The following is a 17734-nucleotide window of genomic DNA, read 5'->3' as shown; positions in this document are numbered from 1 at the left end:
ATCCGTACATAATTACAGTAAAAACCATAGCTTTACTGTACGGACCTTTGTCAGCAAAGTGATGTCTCTGCTTTTGTTAGTACAGTGGTGAGTATCCTTGCCTGTCACTCAGGAGACTGGGGTTTGATTCCCCAATGGGGAGGCAACATGCCTTTTGTCAGACAGTAGAGAATCCGCCTGCAATGTAGGAGACCCAGGAAGATCCCCTGGAGAAGGGAATGGCAACCCATTCCAGTATTCTTGCCTGGAGAATTTCGTGGACAGAGAGAGGAGTCTTGTGGACTGCTGTCCATGGAGGTTGCAAAGAGTTGGACACGACTGAGCAACTAACACTAACTAGGTTTGTCATAGCTTTTCTTCCAAGGAGCAAGTGTCTTAATATCATGGCTGCAGTCACCGTCCACAGTGATTTTGGACCCAAGAAAACAGAGTCTGTCACAGTTTCCGTTGTTTCCCTATCTATTTGCCATGAAGTGATGGGACCAGATGGGACTGGATGACATGATCTTGGTTTTTTGAATGTTGAGTTTTAAGCCAGCTTTTTCACTCTCCTCTCTCACTTCCATCAAGACACTTTCTGCCATTAGGGTTGTGTCATCTGCATATCTGAGGTTATTGATGTTTTTCCTGGCAATCTTGATTTCAGCCTGGCATTTTGCATGACATACTCTGCAAATAAGTTGAATAAGAGGGTGACAATATATAGTTTTGACATACTCTTTTCCCAGTTTTGGATTAGTGGTGGTGAAGTATTAGTAGTGCTTATATTGCTGTGGAATTTGTTCAGTTAAAATCCCAGATATTATTATGACCAACATCTGTATGTTCAGAGTTCCCTAACTCTTTGCTGCTGTAATAAGTGATTGTAAAAGGGACATGATTGATTAGCACATTTGGTGTCAACTTCAGTATTGCCAGATCCTGTGAAAACCATTTGGGCAAAAAAAAAAAAAAATCCATAGAGTCGCTTATGATTATCCCCATTAATGGTGGGAAGAACAGGCATGTATATTAAATTTTTATATAATTTCAAATTAGTAAGTGTTCATTGCACATATTTGATGTATTTTTATATTTAAACTGGAAATCACTTAATAAAGAAAGAGTATCATGAGATGTACACATTTCTTGTTCCCTTTTGCCATGTCTCGTCTGTCAGTTTCTTACTTTGTTATTTTTCTGTTTTGGCTTTCCTTGGCACTGTCTGTCCCTGTATATTCTAGAAACAACACAGACACATAAGCTATTGTGATTTTGCTTGAGAGCATATTGAATCTTCAGGTTAATTTGAGGAGAATTGGTACAGTATTATTTCTTCTGGTGCATGTTTATATGTCTCTCTGTTATTTAGGTTTTCTCCAGTTAGGTTTTATAGTTTTTTTCTGGAGTCTTACATATCCTTTGTTAAATTTATTTTGTTACTAGTTTTAATCCTGTTATGAATAGTTCAGTTCAATTCAGTTGCTCAGTCATGTCTGACTCTTTGCGACGCCATCGACGGCAGCATGCCAGGCCTCCCCCTCCATCACCAACTCCTGGAACGTACTCAAACTCATGTCCCTTGAGTTGGTGATGCCATCCAACCGTCTCATCTTCTGTCATCCCCTTCTCCTCCCAACTTCCGTCTTTCCCAGCATCAGGGTCTTTTCTAGTGAGTTAGTTCTTCGCATCAGGTGGCCAAAGTATTGGAGTTTCAGCCTTAGCATCAGTCCTTCCAATGAATATTCAGGACTGATTTCCTTTAGGATGGACTGGTTGGATCTTCTTGCAGTCCAAGGGACTCTGAAGAGTCTTCTCCAACACCACAGTTCAAAAGCATCAATTCTTTGGTGCTCTGCTTTCTTTAGTCCCAACTCTCACATCCATACGTGACTACTGGAAAAACCATAGCTTTGACTACATGGACCTTTGTTGGCAAAGTAATGTCTCTGCTTTTTAAAATGCTATGTGGGTTGATCATAGCTTTTGTTCCAAGGAGCAAACGTCTTTTAATTTCATGGCTGCAGTCACCATCTGCAGTGATTTTGGAGCCCCCCAAAATAAAGTCTGTCACTGTTTCCATTGTTTCCATCTATTTGCCATGAAGTGATGGGACCGGATGCCATGATTTTAGTTTTCTGATTGTGAGTTTTAAGCCAACGTTTTTGCTCTCCTCTTTCACTTTCATCAAGAGACTCTTTAGTTCTTCTGTTTCAGCCGTAAAGGTGGTGTCATATGCTTATCTGAGGTTATTGCTATTTCTCCCGGTAATCTTGATTCCAGCTTGTGCTTCATTCAATCCAGCATTTCACATGATGTACTCTCCATGTAAGTTATATAAGCAGGGTAACAATATACAGCCTTTTCATACTCCTTTCCCGATTTGGAACCAGTCTGTTGTTCCATATCTAGTTTTAACTGTTGCTTCTTGACCTGCATACAGATTTCTCAGGAGGCAGGTCAGGTGATCTAGTATTCCCATCTCCTGAAGAATTTTCCAGTTTGTTGTGATCCACATAGTCAAGGGCTTTGGTGTAATCAGTAAAGCAGAAGTAGATTTTTTTCTTAATCTCTCTTGCTTTTTCAGTGATCCAACGAATGTTATAAATGATAGTTTTTTGAAAAAAATCCATTTTTAAGCTTAGCTGTTGGCAGATAGAAATATAATTAGTTTTTCTGTATATGGCATTGTATCTAGAAACCTTGCTTAATTAGGTAAATAGGTCTAATAATTTATTTGTGGATTCTTTGAATTTTCTAAGGATTCTACTCATATAATCTATAAATAAAGCCAGTTTTTTTTTTTTTTGTTTTCCATTTCTTACACTTTTCTTTTGGTTTTACCAGTCTGGTTTCCATTCATGGAGCGTTGTTTCCTTGTGTGTTTGTTTTCTCTGTGTGCTAGAGATTGATTGGAGGAGTGTATTGAGCCTTAGGAGAATTGTATCTTTGTTGGGAAAGGTTTTTATTTACTCCTTTCATTAGTCTGTGGGTACAGCTGGTCAGGATACTGTTTATTTCCATCCAGAATCTTAGATCCCTGGATGCTGCGCTGCAGATCCCTACCGAGACTGATTAGCTTCCGGTGCCCCCTGCTCACTCCTCCTGGGTTCAAGAGAGGAGAGACAGTCTACCTATTGTGGCAGAGTTGCTTTGAAGTTGCTTCACCAGAATTAGCCAAAATAAAAGCCTCTCTTTTCTCATACTTTTCTTTTGGCCTTGCTGTGAGGTTTGTGGGATCTCAGTTCCCTGACCAGGGGTTGAACGCGAGGCCATGGCAGGGAAAGCGCTGCGTCTTTACCACTAGGCCACCCGTCTGATAGTCTCTTTTTGTCTCTGCCACTTTGTCCAGTCACTTTTTATACTTTCTCATTCATGCAGATATCATTATCCTTGTCTTTTATAATCTTCACACAATTGCTATCTATGTACTTTATGAATCTTTTTGTTTTTGCTCATGAAGTGATGTTTTACTGTTTGCCTTGTTATAAAATACAGTGTGCTTGGTACAGTATTTGCAAATGTGTTTGCAGAAATCCTTTGAGGCATGCTGCGGATGTACTTTGCTCAGAGAGGATTTGAGTTTGCTTCTGTCAGATGTCTGGGGCCTTTGAATCAGGGATGACCTTAAAACAAGTTCAACGCTTGGGATTTCTCTAATGACCTGCAGCGTTAGAGCAGGAGCATCTCTTGTTAATGATATCCCACTTAAAGAGGGCCCACCTCTATGTACTAATCTTCTGTGCCTTAAAGAAGATGCTTTAAAATTTTCTGTCAGTGTATTTTCTTTGATTTCTGTGAGAAGCTGATCTGAATATGATGGTTTGCTTTACTTAAACATCACATTGTACTGTACTTTAACCAAATACCTGTTCTGGGCATTAGGCTTTTAAAAATTATTATAAATAGCATTGTGATGAAAGAAAATTTCCCAATTTGTGTATTTGTTCTCTTATTAAGATTAATTCTAGAAGTGAAATTGTTAGCGTCAGTGTACTTTAATGCTTATTTATGTGTATTGTCAAAGTACTGTATGCAAGGATTGTTCCAACCCTGTGGATTTTAACGTTTTCCATTTTAATAGGTAGAAAATAATATCCCATTATTATTTTAATTTACTTTCATTATTTTCAGTTATATGAATCTTGGCTTTGTTTTACTTTTGCATTATTAGTATTTATGCCCTACTACCTTGGGGTTTATTGACAGTAACTCAGACGTCACATGATACAAAGATTTCCCAGTTTATCATTTATAATTCGTCTTCATCTGTAGATCTTTTCTTTTTCTGTAAAGAAGTTTATGATTTTTATCTCATCATATCTATCAGTATTTTTTTTCAAAGCCATAATTAGAGATAATAGACTGTAGTTGTTCTTACAAATACTAGTGTTTTATTTAAATTTGAAATTGTTTTCTGTGGCTAGAAAATTCCACTCTTAGTTCAAATAGGTATTTTAATAAATTAACATAACTCCACATTGAGGTAATGTTCATTTTTTTGTCTGTATTACCTTAATTTTTATTATAATTTCTTTTGTTTCATATTATAATACTTTCTGTTTCTTTGCTACTATTCTTTTGGTATGTGTCCTCAGAAATTGGCAGAGTAGAAATTTGAAAGTAAATTGAATTTAAATTTTCTTCCATATTTTGGCTTCATTGATGATTATAAAATCACCTAGTAATTGTATTAGGAATGATTTGAGATATCAGGGTTTTGAGAGTTTTAAAACAGTATAGAATCTTCGCTAGAACAGGAAGTACTTTATTGAAACTGAATGCAGAGCTTTAATTTTTAAATGACATATGTTTCCTTCTAGATAAGTGATGAAGAAAAGACTGTCCGAGAACAGGATATTATTGCTTCATCATCCAGTTTTGGTGGGGCTCAGTTGGATCTGGAGTCAGTCTATAAGGTAGGTGCACTTTTAAAGCACTTCCGAGGTTCCATGGTGCTTAACTGATTTATTTGTGCAGCCTCTGGGGTGCAGCCTCACCCCTCCTACTTGAGGTTGGTTTTACCTGCTGCTCTGCTCAAGGCTGCGCTGCAGCAACTCCGGGCCCTGCCTGGGTACTGAACTGCTTGCAGGCAAGCTTTCCTCCCTGTGTGCAGTCTTGCCTCTCACATGCAGGGTGGTGGCGGGGGATGCATTTGTCATGGGGCAGTAGCTCTAAAGAGCCCCCAGGGTCCCAGCCCCTCAGCGGTGTTCTGGACCTGGCAAACGTCATGACATGTACTGAAGGCTCAGTCTCACGAGAAAAGAGCCTGAGCTGGAGCCACCTGTTCAGACTTCCTGCTCCGGTCCTTCTTGGGATTATGGAAATAAACCCTCTTGCCGCCTCCTTGTGTCCTGTGTCACCCACACGGAGCTGGGTCACTGCTGCTTTCTGTGGCTGCGGGACTGCCATGTGGGTCCGCATTGTTGCCTCAACCAAGCGGTGAATGGTTTCAGGGCAGGAACTGTATGCTAGATGTAGAAATGTGTAAACTAACCAGAAACTTTCTGCAAAAACACATGATCTGATTATTATGTGGTGTCATTGAATACACTGAAGAATTATGGCCATATAATTTAACTCTTCCATAAAACTTGAGGCAATAGGTTATATGGGGATTCTTTTCTTTTCTTTTTTTTTTACCTAATTTTTTACCTCATTTTTAAGAAGTAGAAAAACTATTGAAGAGTAAGGATGACTTTCTTCAACTTATTAATACTGTTATCATAATCTGCTCATCTCTTAAAATTTTATGGTAGTTTATAAAACTTTAAAGAAATGTAAGTAGAATACGAAAACAATAGAATGGGAAAGACTAGAGATCTCTTCAAGAAAATTAAAGATACCAAGGGAACATTTCATGCAAAGATGAGCTCAATAAAGGACAGAAATGATATGGACCTGACAGAAGCAGAAGATAATAAGAAGAGGTGGCAAGAATACACAGAAGAATTGTACAAAAAAGATCTTCAACTGGTTTTAGAAAAGGTAGAGAAACCAGAGATTAAATTGCCAACATCTGCTGGATCATCAAAAAAGCAAGAGAGTTCCTGAAAAACATCTATTTCTGCTTTATTGACTATGCCAAAGCCTTTGACTGTGTGGATCACTATAAACTGTCGAAAATTCTGAAAGAGATGGGAATACCATACCACCTGACCTGCCTCTTGAGAAACCTGTATGCAGGTCAGGAAGCAACAGTTAGAACTGGACATGGAACAACAGACTGGTTCCAAATAGGAAAAGGAGTACATCAAGGCTGTATATTGTCACCCTGCTTATTTAACTTATATACAGAGTACATCATGAGAAATGCTGGGCTGGAAGAAGCACAGGCTGGAATCAAGATTGCCAGGAGAAATATCAATAACCTCAGATATGCAGATGACACCACCCTTATGGCAGAAGGTGAAGAGGAACTAAAGAGCCTCTTGATGAAGGTGAAAGTGGAGAGTGAAAAAGTTGGTTTAAAGCTCAACATTCAGAAAACTAAGATCATGGCATCTGGTCACATCATTTCATGGCAAATAGATGGGGAAACAGTGAGAGACTTTATTTTTTGGGCTCCAGAATCACTGCAGATGGTGACTGCAGCCATGAAATTAAAAGATGCTCACTCCTTGGAAGAAAAGTAATGACCAACCTAGATAGCATATTCAAAAGCAGAGACATTACTTTGCTAGCAAAGGTCATGTATGGACCTGAGAGTTGGACTGTGAAGAAAGCTGAGTGCCGAAGAATTGATGCTTTTGAACTGTGGTGTTGGAGAAGACTCTTGAGAGTCCCTTGGACTGCAAGGAGGTCCAACCAGTCCATCCTAAAGGAGATCAGCCCTGGGTGTTCATTAGAAGGTCTGATGCTGAAGCTGAAACTCCAATACTTTGGCTACCTGGTGCGAAGTGCTGACTCATTTGAAAAGACCCTGATGCTGGGAAAGATTAAGGGCAGGAGGAGAAGGGGACGACAGAGGATGTGATGGTTGGATGGCATCACCGATTCAATGGACATGAGTTTGGGTGGGCTCTGGGAGTTGGTGATGGACAGGGAGGCCTGGTGTGCTGCGATTCATGGGGTTGCAAAGAGTCGGATATGACTGAGCAACCGAACTGAACTGAACTGAAGTAGAATAGTATTCAGTTTTAAAAAAATGTTTACTGGCAAATACTTATTTTAAAGGCAAAGCTGGACATTTATTATTATTTCCATTTCTTAGTATTGAGATTAACTTTTCTAATATATTCCTGTGGAGAAAGAGTGGAAACATAGATGAAGAAATTTGGAACCATTTTACTTACTAGCAATTTTTAGCACTGAGCATACTGTATATACATTGGATTCTACTTGATGCAGAAAATATGTTGTATGAGGGCAGTGCGATGTACCTAGAGGGCTTGAGCTTAGAGTTTGAAATTCTAGTGATTATAATTTATAAATTGATAAGAATAGAAATAATCCATTCTAATTTGGCTTATTCATTTTTGAAAGATCTACTCTGAAGCAAAACCTTTTTTGGCCTGACACTCCTTCCTAATGCTGTTGTTTACTCACAAGGAGTGCAAATTGATCTTGCTTTTCTGTTTGTTTGTTTGTTTTTGATCTGCTGGCACTGATGACTTTTTCAAAGGAGGCATTTTGTTTAGATTCCCTAGTGATGAAGTTTTAGGAGAATTTTGTAATGACAGGTACTGACTTATTTTCCATGTTTCACTCTGAATTCAGATCCCTTTTGCTGAAGCTTTGGATTTATTCCGAGGGAGGAAAGTCTATTTGGAAAATGGCTTTGCTTATGTACCACACAAGGATATTGTCGCGATCATCCTGAATGAGTTTAGAACCAAACTGTCCAAGGCTTTGGCTGTAAGTATTTAGTTTCCATATTCACTTCATTTCCATATGTTCATGTTTGTAATTACATACTCTTGATAGATTTGTTCTGTACTTCTTAAGAAGTAATATAATTATTATAATGATATTGAGATTGCTTCTGTTATTTATAGAACTCTTAGGTTTTAATTTTTTTAAGAATTGTTTTATTGAAGTTGATTTACAGTGTTCTGTTAATTTTGCTCTTCAGCAAAGTGACTCAGTTATGCATATATATATTCTTTGTTATGTTCTTTTCCACTGTAGTTGATCACAGGATATTGACTGTAGTTCCCTGTGCTATACAGTAAGACCTTGATATTTGTCTATTCTATATGTAATAGTGTGTGTCTGATAATCCCAAGCTCCCGATCCATCCCTCCTCCTTGGCGATCACAAGTCTGTTATCTATATCTGTGAGTCTGTTTCTGTTTCGTTTGTTGTTGTTCTTCAGTTGCTCAGTAGTGTCCAATGCTTTGCAACCCTGTGGACTGTAGCATGCCAGGCTTCCCTGTCCTTTACTATCCCCCGAACTTTGCTCAAATTAATTTCCATTGAGTTGGTGATGCCATTCAACCATCTCGTCCTCCATTGTCCCCTTTTCCTCCTGCCCTCAGTCTTTGCCAGCATCAGGGTCTTTTCCAGTGAGTCAGCTCTTTGCATCAGGTGACAAAAATTTTGGAGCTTCAGCATCAGTCCTTCCAATGAATACTCAGGGTTGATTTCCTTTAGGATTGACTGATTTGATCTCCTTGCAGTCCAAGGGACTCTCAAGAGTCTCCTTCAGCATCACAGTTCAAAAGCATGGGTTCTTCGGTGCTCAGCCTTCTTTACAGTTCAACTCTTCTTAATGGTTCAACTCTCACATCCATACATCCCTACTGGAAAAATCATAGCTATGACTATACGGAACTTTGTTGGCAAAGTGATGTCTCTGCTTTTTAATATGTTGTCTAAGTTTGTCATAGCTTTTCTTCCAAGGAGCAAGCGTCTTTTAATTTCATGGCTGCAGTCACTGTCTGCAGTGATTTTGAAGCCTAAGAAAATAATGTTTGTCACTGTTTCCATTGTTTCCCCATCTATTTACCATGAAATGGTAGGACTGGGTGCCATGATCTTCGTTTTTTGAATGTTGAGTTTTAAGGCAGCTTTTTCACTCTCCTCTTTCTCTTTAATCAAGATGTTCTATGAATCCTCTTCACTTTCTGCCATAAGGGTGGTGTCTTCTGTATATCTGAGGTTATTCATATTTCTCCAGGCAATCTTGATTCCAGCTTGTGATTCATCCAACCCAGCATTTCACTTGATATACTCTGCATAAAGGTTAAATATGCAGAGTGACAATATACAGTCTTGGTGTACTTCTTTCCCAGTTTTGAAACAGTCAGTTTTTCCATGTCTGGTTCTACCTATTGCTTCTGCATAGACTTTTCAGGAGGCAGGTGAGGTCATCTAGTAGTCCTATCTCTTTAAGAATTTTTCGCAGTTTGTTGTGATCCATACACTCAAAGGCTTTAGCATAGGCAATGAGGCAGAAGTAGATGTTTTTCTGGAATTCTCTTGCTTTTTCTATGATTTAACAGAGGTTGGCAATTTGATCTCTTGTTCCTCTGCCTTTTCTAAATCCAGCTTGAACGTCTGGAAGTGCTCTGTTCACATACTGTTGAAGCCTAGCTTGAAGGATTTTGAGCATTACTTTGCTAGCATGTGAAATGGGTGCAATTGTGTGGTAGTTTGAACATTCTTTGGCTTTGATCTAGATAAGTTCATTTGTGTTATATTTTATTTTATTTATTTTTAAGTTTTATAGTTTTTATTTATTTAATTTTTTTTTAAATTTTATTTTATTTTTAAACTTTACAATATCATATTGGTTTTGCCAAATATTGAAATGAATCCGCCACAGGTATACCTGTGTTCCCCATCCTGAACCCTCCTCCCTTCTCCCTCCCCATACCATCCCTCTGGGTCGTCTCAGCGCACCAGCCCCAAGCATCCAGATCGTGCATCGAACCTGGACTGGCAACTCGTTTCATACATGATAGTGTACATGTTTCAATGCCATTCTCCCAAATCTTCCCACCCTCTCCCTCTCCCGCAGAGTCCATAAGATTGTTCTATACATCAGTGTCTCTTTTGCTGTCTCGTATACAGGGTTATTGTTACCATCTTTCTAAATTCCATATATATGCGTTAGTATACTGTATTGGTGTTTTTCTTTCTGGCTTACTTCACTCTGTAAAATAGGCTCCAGTTTCATCCACCTCATTAGAATTGATTCAAATGAATTCTTTTTAATGGCTGAGTAATACTCCATTGTGTATATGTACCAAAGCTTTCTTATCCATTCATCTGCTGATGGACATCTAGGTTGCTTCCATGTCCTGGCTATTATAAACAGTGCTGCGATGAACACTGGGGTACACGTATCTCTTTCCCTTCTGGTTTCCTCAGTGTGTATGCCCAGCAGTGGGATTGCTGGATCATAAGGCAGTTCTATTTCCAGTTTTTTAAGAAATCTCCACACTCTTCTCCATAGTGGCTGTACTAGTTTGCATTCCCACCAACAGTGTAAGAGGGTTCCCTTTTCTCCACACCCTCTCCAGCATTTATTGCTTGTAGACTTTTGGATCGCAGCCATTCTGACTGGCGTGAAATGGTACCTCATAGTGGTTTTGATTTGCATTTCTCTGATAATGAGTGATGTTGAGCAGCTTTTCATGTGTTTGTTAGCCATCTGTATGTCTTCTTTGGAGAAATGTCTATTTAGTTCTTTGGCCCATTTTTTGATTGGGTCATTTATTTTTCTGGAGTTGAGGTGTAGGAGTTGCTTGTATATTTTTGAGATTAGTTGTTTGTCAGTTGCTTCATTTGCTATTATTTTCTCCCATTCTGAAGGCTGTCTTTTCACCTGGCTAATAGTTTCCTTTGATGTGCAGAAGCTTTTAAGGTTAATTAGGTCCCATTTGTTTATTTTTGCTTTTATTTCCAATATTCTGGGAGGTGGGTCATAGAGGATCCTGCTGTGATGCATGTCAGAGAGTGTTTTGCCTATGTTCTCCTCTAGGAGTTTTATAGTTTCTGGTCTTACGTTTAGATCTTTAATCCATTTTGAGTTTATTTTTGTGTATGGTGTTAGAAAGTGTTCTAGTTTCATTCTTTTACAAGTGGTTTACCAGTTTTCCCAGCACCCCTTGTTAAAGAGATTGTCTTTAATCCATTGTATATTCTTGCCTCCTTTGTCAAAGATAAGGTGTCCATATGTGTGTGGATTAATCTCTGGGCTTTCTATTTTGTTCCATTGATCTATATTTCTGTCTTTGTGCCAGTACCATACTGTCTTGATGACTGTGGCTTTGTAGTAGAGCCTGAAGTCAGGTAGGTTGATTCCTCCAGTTCCATTCTTCTTTCTCAAGATAGCATTGGCTAATCGAGGTTTTTTGTGTTTCCATACAAATTGTGAAATTATTTGTTCTAGCTCTGTGAAGAATACCATTGGTAGCTTGATAGGGATTACATTGAATCTATAAATTGCTTTGGGTAGTATACTCATTTTCACTATATTGATTCTTCCAATCCATGAACATGGTATATTTCTCCATCTATTAGTGTCCTCTTTGATTTCTTTCACCAGTGTTTTATAGTTTTCTATATATAGGTCTTTAGTTTCTTTAGGTAGATATATTCCTAAGTATTTTATTCTTTCCGTTGCAATGGTGAATGGAATTGTTTCCTTAATTTCTCTTTCTGTTTTCTCATTATTAGTGTATAGGAATGCAAGGGATTTCTGTGTGTTGATTTTATATCCTGCAACTTTACTATAATCATTGATTAGTTTTAGTAATTTTCTGGTGGAGTCTTTAGGGTTTTCTATGTAGAGGATCATGTCATCTGCAAATAGTGAGAGTTTTACTTCTTCTTTTCCAATTTGGATTCCTTTTATTTCTTTTTCTGCTCTGATTGCTGTGGCCAAAACTTCCAAAACTATGTTGAATAGTAATGGTGAAAGTGGGCACCCTTGTCTTGTTCCTGACTTTAGAGGAAATGCTTTCAGTTTTTCACCATTGAGGATAATGTTTGCTGTGGGTTTGTCATATATAGCTTTTATTATGTTGAGGTATGTTCCTTCTATTCCTGCGTTTTGGAGAGTTTTTATCATAAATGGATGTTGAATTTTGTCAAAGGGTTTCTCTGCATCTATTGAGATAATCATATGGTTTTTATTTTTCAATTTGTTAATATGGTGTATTACATTGATTGATTTGCGAATATTGAAGAATCCTTGCATCTCTGGGATAAAGCCCACTTGGTCATGGTGTATGATCTTTTTAATGTGTTGTTGGATTCTGATTGCTAGAATTTTGTTAAGAATTTTTGCATCTATGTTCATCAGTGATATTGGCCTGTAGTTTTCTTTTTATGTGGCATCTTTGTCAGGTTTTGGTATTAGGGTGATGGTGGCCTTGTAGAATGAGTTTGGAAGTTTACCTTCCTCTGCAATTTTCTGGAAGAGTTTGAGCAGGATAGGTGTTAGCTCTTCTCTAAATTTTTGGTAGAATTCAGCTGTGAAGCCGTCTGGACCTGGGCTTTTGTTTGCTGGAAGATTTTTGATTACAGTTTCAATTTCCGTGCTTGTGATGGGTCTGTTAAGATCTTCTATTTCTTCCTGGTCCAGTTTTGGAAAGTTGTACTTTTGTAAGAATTTGTCCATTTCTTCCACGTTGTCAATTTTATTGGCATATAATTGTTGATAGTAGTCTCTTATGATCCTTTGTATTTCTGTGTTTGTTGTGATCTCTCCATTTTCGTTTCTAATTTTATTGATTTGATTTTTCTCCCTTTGTTTCTTGATGAGTCTGGCTAATGGTTTGTCAATTTTATTTATCCTTTCAAAGAACCAGCTTTTGGCTTTGTTGATTTTTGCTATGGTCTCTTTTGTTTCTTTTGCATTTATTTCTGCCCTAATTTTTAAGATTTCTTTCCTTCTACTAACCCTGGGGTTCTTCATTTCTTCCTTTTCTAGTTGCTTTAGGTGTAGAGTTAGGTTATTTATTTGACTTTTTTCTTGTTTCTTGAGATATGCCTGTTTTGCTATGAACTTTCCCCTTAGGCCTGCTTTTACAGTGTCCCACAGGTTTTGGGTTGTTGTGTTTTCATTTTCATTTGTTTCTATGCAAAGTTTGATTTCTTTTTTGATTTCTTCTGTGATTTGTTGGTTATTCAGCAGCGTGTTGTTCAGCCTCCATATGTTGGAATTTTTAATAGTTTTTCTCCTGTAATTGAGATCTAATCTTACTGCACTGTGGTCAGAAAAGATGCTTGGAATGATTTCTATTTTTTTGAATTTACCAAGGCTAGATTTATGGCCCAGGATGTGATCTATCCTGGAGAAGGTTCCATGTGCGCTTGAGAAAAAGGTGAAATTCATTGTTTTGGGATGAAATGTCCTATAGCTATCAAGTAGGTCTAACTGGTCTATTGTATCGTTTAAAGTTTGTGTTTCCTTGTTAATTTTCTGTTTAGTTGATCTATCCATAGGTGTGAGTGGGGTATTAAAGTCTCCCACTATTATTGTGTTATTGTTAATTTCTCCTTTCATACTTGTTAGCATTTGTCTTACATATTGCGGTGCTCCCGTGTTGGGTGCATATATATTTATAATTGTTACATCTTCTTCTTGGATTGATCCTTTGATCATTATGTAGTGACCATCTTTGTCTCTTTTCACAGCCTTTGTTTTAAAGTCTATTTTATCTGATATGAGTATTGCTACTCCTGCTTTCTTTTGGTCTCTATTTGCATGGAAAATCTTTTTCCACCCATTCATTTTCAGTCTGTATGTGTCCCCTGTTTTGAGGTGGGTCTCTTGTAGACAACATATGTAGGGGTCTTGTTTTTGTATCCATTCAGCCAGTCTTTGTCTTTTGGTTGGGACATTCAACCCATTTACGTTTAAGGTAATTACTGATAAGTATGATCCCATTGCCATTTACTTTATTCTTTTGGGTTCAAATTTATACACCGTTTTTGTGTTTCCTGTCTAGAGAATATCCTTTAACATTTGTTGGAGAGCTGGTTTGCTGGTGCTGAATTCTCTCAGCTTTTGCTTGTCTGTAAAGCTTTTGATTTCTCCTTCATATTTGAATGAGATCCTTGCTGGGTACAATAATCTGGGCTGTAGGTTATTTTCTTTCATCACTTTAAGTATGTCTTGCCATTCCCTCCTGGCTTGAAGAGTTTCTATTGAGAGGTCAGCTGTTATCCTTATGGGAATTCCCTTGTGTGTTATTTGTTGTTTTTCCCTTGCTGCTTTTAATATTTGTTCTTTGTGTTTGATCTTTGTTAATTTGATTAATATATGTCTTGGGGTGTTTTGCCTTGGGTTTATCCTGTTTGGGACTCTCTGGGTTTCTTGGACTTGAGTGATTATTTCCTTCCCCATTTTAGGGAAGTTTTCAACTATTATCTCCTCAAGTATTTTCTCATGGTCTTTCTTTTTGTCTTCTTCTTCTGGGACCCCTATGATTCGAATGTTGTAGCGTTTAATATTGTCCTGGAGGTCTCTGAGATTGTCCTCATTTCTTTTAATTCGTTTTTCTTTTTTCCTCTCTGATTCATTTATTTCTACCATTCTATCTTCTAATTCACTAATTCTATCTTCTGCCTCTGTTATTCTACTCTTTGTTGCCTCCAGAGTGTTTTAAATTTCATTTATTGCATTATTCATTATATACTCACTCTTTTTTATTTCTTCTAGGTCCTTGTTAAACCTTTCTTGCATCTTCTTAATCCTTGTCTCCAGGATATTTATCTGTGATTCCATTTTGATTTCAAGATTTTGGATCAATTTCACTATCATTAGTCGGAATTCTCTATCAGGTAGATTCCCTATCTCTTCCTCTTTTGTTTGGTTTGGTGGGCATTTATTCTGTTCCTTTATCTGCTGGGTATTCCTCTGTCTCTTCATCTTATTTAAATTGCTGAGTTTGGGGTGTCCTTTCTGTATTCTGGCAGTTTGTGGAGTTCTCTTTATTGTGGCGTTTCCTCACTCTGTGTGGATTTGTACAGGTGGCTTGTCAAGGTTTCTTGGTTAGGGAAGCTTGTGTCAGTGTTCTGGTGGGTGGAGCTGTATTTCTTCTCTCTGGAGTGCAGTGAAGTGTCCAGTAATGAGTTATAAGATGTCTGTGGTTTTAGGGTGACTTTGGGCAGCCTGTATCTTGGAGCTCAGGGCTGTGTTTCTTTGTTCTGGAAAATTTGTTTGGTATGTCTTGCCCTGGAATTTGTTGGCCCTTGTGTGGTGCTTGGTTTCAGTGTCGGTATGGAGGCGTTTGATGAGCTCCTGTCAATTAATGTTCCCTGGAGTCAGGGTTTGGACTTAAGCCTCCTGCTTCCAGTTATTGGTCTTATTTTTACAGTAATTTCAAAACTTCTCCTTCTATACAGCACCACTGATATAACATCTACATTAAAGATGAAAAGTTTCTCTGCCGTGAGGGTCACCCAGAGAGGTTTGCAGCGTTACATGGAGAAGAGAAGAGGGAGGAGGGAGTTAGAGGTGATCCGGCTGAGATGAGGTGGAATCAATAGAGGAGAGAGTGGGCTAGCCAGTAATCACTCCCTTATGTGCACTCCACAACTGGACTGCTCAGAGATGTTCACGGAGTTATACAGAGAAAAGAAGAAGGAGGAAGGAGGCAGAGGTGGCCAGGAGGATAAAAGGGGAGAATGAAAAGGAGGGAGACAGATCCAGCCAGTAATCAGTTTCCTAAGTGTTCTCCACCGTCTGGAACACACAGAAATTCACAGCGTTGAGTAGAGTAGAGAGGGGTTAGGGAGGAGACACAGGCGACCTGGTGGAGAAAAAGGAGAGTCCAAAGGGGTAGAGAGCAGTCAAGCCAGTAATCTTGCTCCCTAGTGAAAAATGGGTACTGAAGATTGGGTTCTTAAAGGTACAAAAGTGGTAACAAATATATAAAAGCAAAAGTTAAAAATCTCGAGTAGAGTTTGGAATTTCAAAAATACGATGTTAAAGAAAAGAAGAAGGAAAAGAAAGAGAGAAAAAACAAACAAAAACAAAGTCGCAAAACTTATAAAGAAAATATAGGTATAAAATTGATAACAAATACCAAAAAGCAAAAGTTAAAAATCTAGAGTAGAGTTTGGAATTTCAAAAATACAATGTTAAAAAAAAAGAAGAAGAAAAAGAAAGAGAGAGAAAAAAAAAAACAGACAAAAATAAACAAAGTCGCAAAAATTATAAAGAAAATATAGGTACAAAATTGATAACAAATACCAAAAAGCATAAATTAAAAATCTAGAGTTGATTTTGGAGTTTCAGGTATACAATGTTATATAAAAGAAGAGAAAGAGAGAAAAAAAAAGTCACAAAAATTATATATAAAAAAAAATATATATATATAGGTACAAAATTGTTAACAAATACCAAAAAGCTAAAATTAAAAATCTAGAGTAGAGTTTGGAATTTCAAAAATACAATGTTAAAGAAAAGAAGAAAAAAAAAAAAAGCAAGGTCAAAAAAATTATAAAAAATTTATATATGAAGTTTGCTTTAAAAAAAATAGGGCCTTTTTTTTTTTGCAAAGTAATAGTAGGTTATAAAAGTGAAAAAGGAATAATAGAGGACTTAAAATTTTTTAAAAAAATTAAAAAAAAAAGAAAGAATGATCGTAAAAATAGTAAAAATATATCTAGGACTTTCTCTGGTTTTGTTGTCGGTATCGTGGGTTCAGTTCATTTTCGGCTAGTTCCTTGGTCCGACTTATATTTCTCAAGATCTATAGGCCCCTTCCTATGTAGAGGGTACTAGCCACAGGGTTTTAATCTATTGCCTGTAGCTTCCAAGGCGGTTCCCTCTGTTATAGTTTCTTCTGTTTGCTGGTCTCTTCAGTGTCTGGTTTCCGCCCTGACACAAAGGGGGCGGTGGAGGACACTTTTTTTTTTTTTTTTTTAGGCTCACTTGTTCAGTCCCGCTGTGGGGGGGAGGGACGCTGCAAACAAATAACACTGGCATGGGCTCGCAGTGCCTCAGCCACACTGCGTTTGCCCTGCTCACGGTGCATGTAGCCTCCCTGCCCACACTGCTCAGGCTCTAGGTTGCTCCACCGGGAACCATCCATGGCTGGCCCTGGGCTGCTTGCACCTCCCAGGTCCAAGCCACTCAGGTTCAGGCACTCGGGTAGTCCTCAGAGGCGCAGACTCGGTTGGGCCTGCGTTTTGTGCCCTTCCCAGGTCCGAGCAGCTCAGGTGATGAGGTGTTTGGTGAGCGCTATTGCTGCGACTTATCACCTCCCTGCAGCTCAGTTATCTAGGTGTACAACCGGCACACCTTCTCAGGCGGTTGTTGACTGTCCAGACCCCCAAGAAGTCTTAGTTAGCAAAGAAGCCTGCTTACAGTTTTATAGATAATGTCTGTCTGTGGCTGCGATTGCCCCCTTCCGGCTCTGGCTACCTGTCACCGGAGGGGGATGGTCTGCAGCCGGCTATCTCTGTTCAGTCCTTTGTTCCGTGCGCGGGCCTGGCGGTGTCTTAGGTTAGGGCTGGCTTTTCGCGTGGTAGATATCCCACAGTCTTGTTTGCTAGCCCAAATTATTTCACTCAGATAGCGCTCGGGGTATTCAGGCCAGATTCTTACTCTAAGCGATGCAGCCCACACTGCGCTTCCCTGCCCAGCCCCCGCTTGCTAATGGCGTGTGCAGGTGTCTGCTGCTTCTCTTCTGGGGGAGTTACCGTAGGGCTCGTAATCTGCGGGTTTTAATTGTTTATTTATTTTTCCTCCCTGTTATGTTGCCCTCTGTGCTTCCAAGGCTCGGCACAGATTCGGCAGTGAGAAGGTTTCCTGGTGTTTGGAAACTTCTCTCTTTTTAAGACTCCC

At 38.6% G+C, this 17734-nt stretch overlaps 1 protein-coding gene across 4 annotated transcripts in view; it reads left to right on the top strand.

Moving 5' to 3' along the window:
* PRIM2 (DNA primase subunit 2) overlaps nt 1–17734 on the top strand; it is a 333721-nt gene that overhangs the window by 65097 nt on the left and 250890 nt on the right. For all 4 annotated transcript variants that reach the window (XM_086370967.1, XM_086370966.1, XM_086370968.1 and 1 more), the window contains exons 6-7: nt 4803–4898; nt 7699–7836. In XM_086370967.1, the coding sequence (XP_086227093.1) occupies nt 4803–4898; nt 7699–7836 (234 nt within the window). The remainder of the gene's footprint in view (nt 1–4802; nt 4899–7698; nt 7837–17734) is intronic.

This window comes from Bos grunniens, chromosome 23 (genome assembly GCF_055505025.1).
Source record: "Bos grunniens cultivar Pamir isolate PY7600 chromosome 23, Bosgru_T2T1.0, whole genome shotgun sequence".
NCBI lineage: Eukaryota > Metazoa > Chordata > Mammalia > Artiodactyla > Bovidae > Bos > Bos grunniens.
This window is presented reverse-complemented; position numbering and strand designations above follow the sequence as displayed.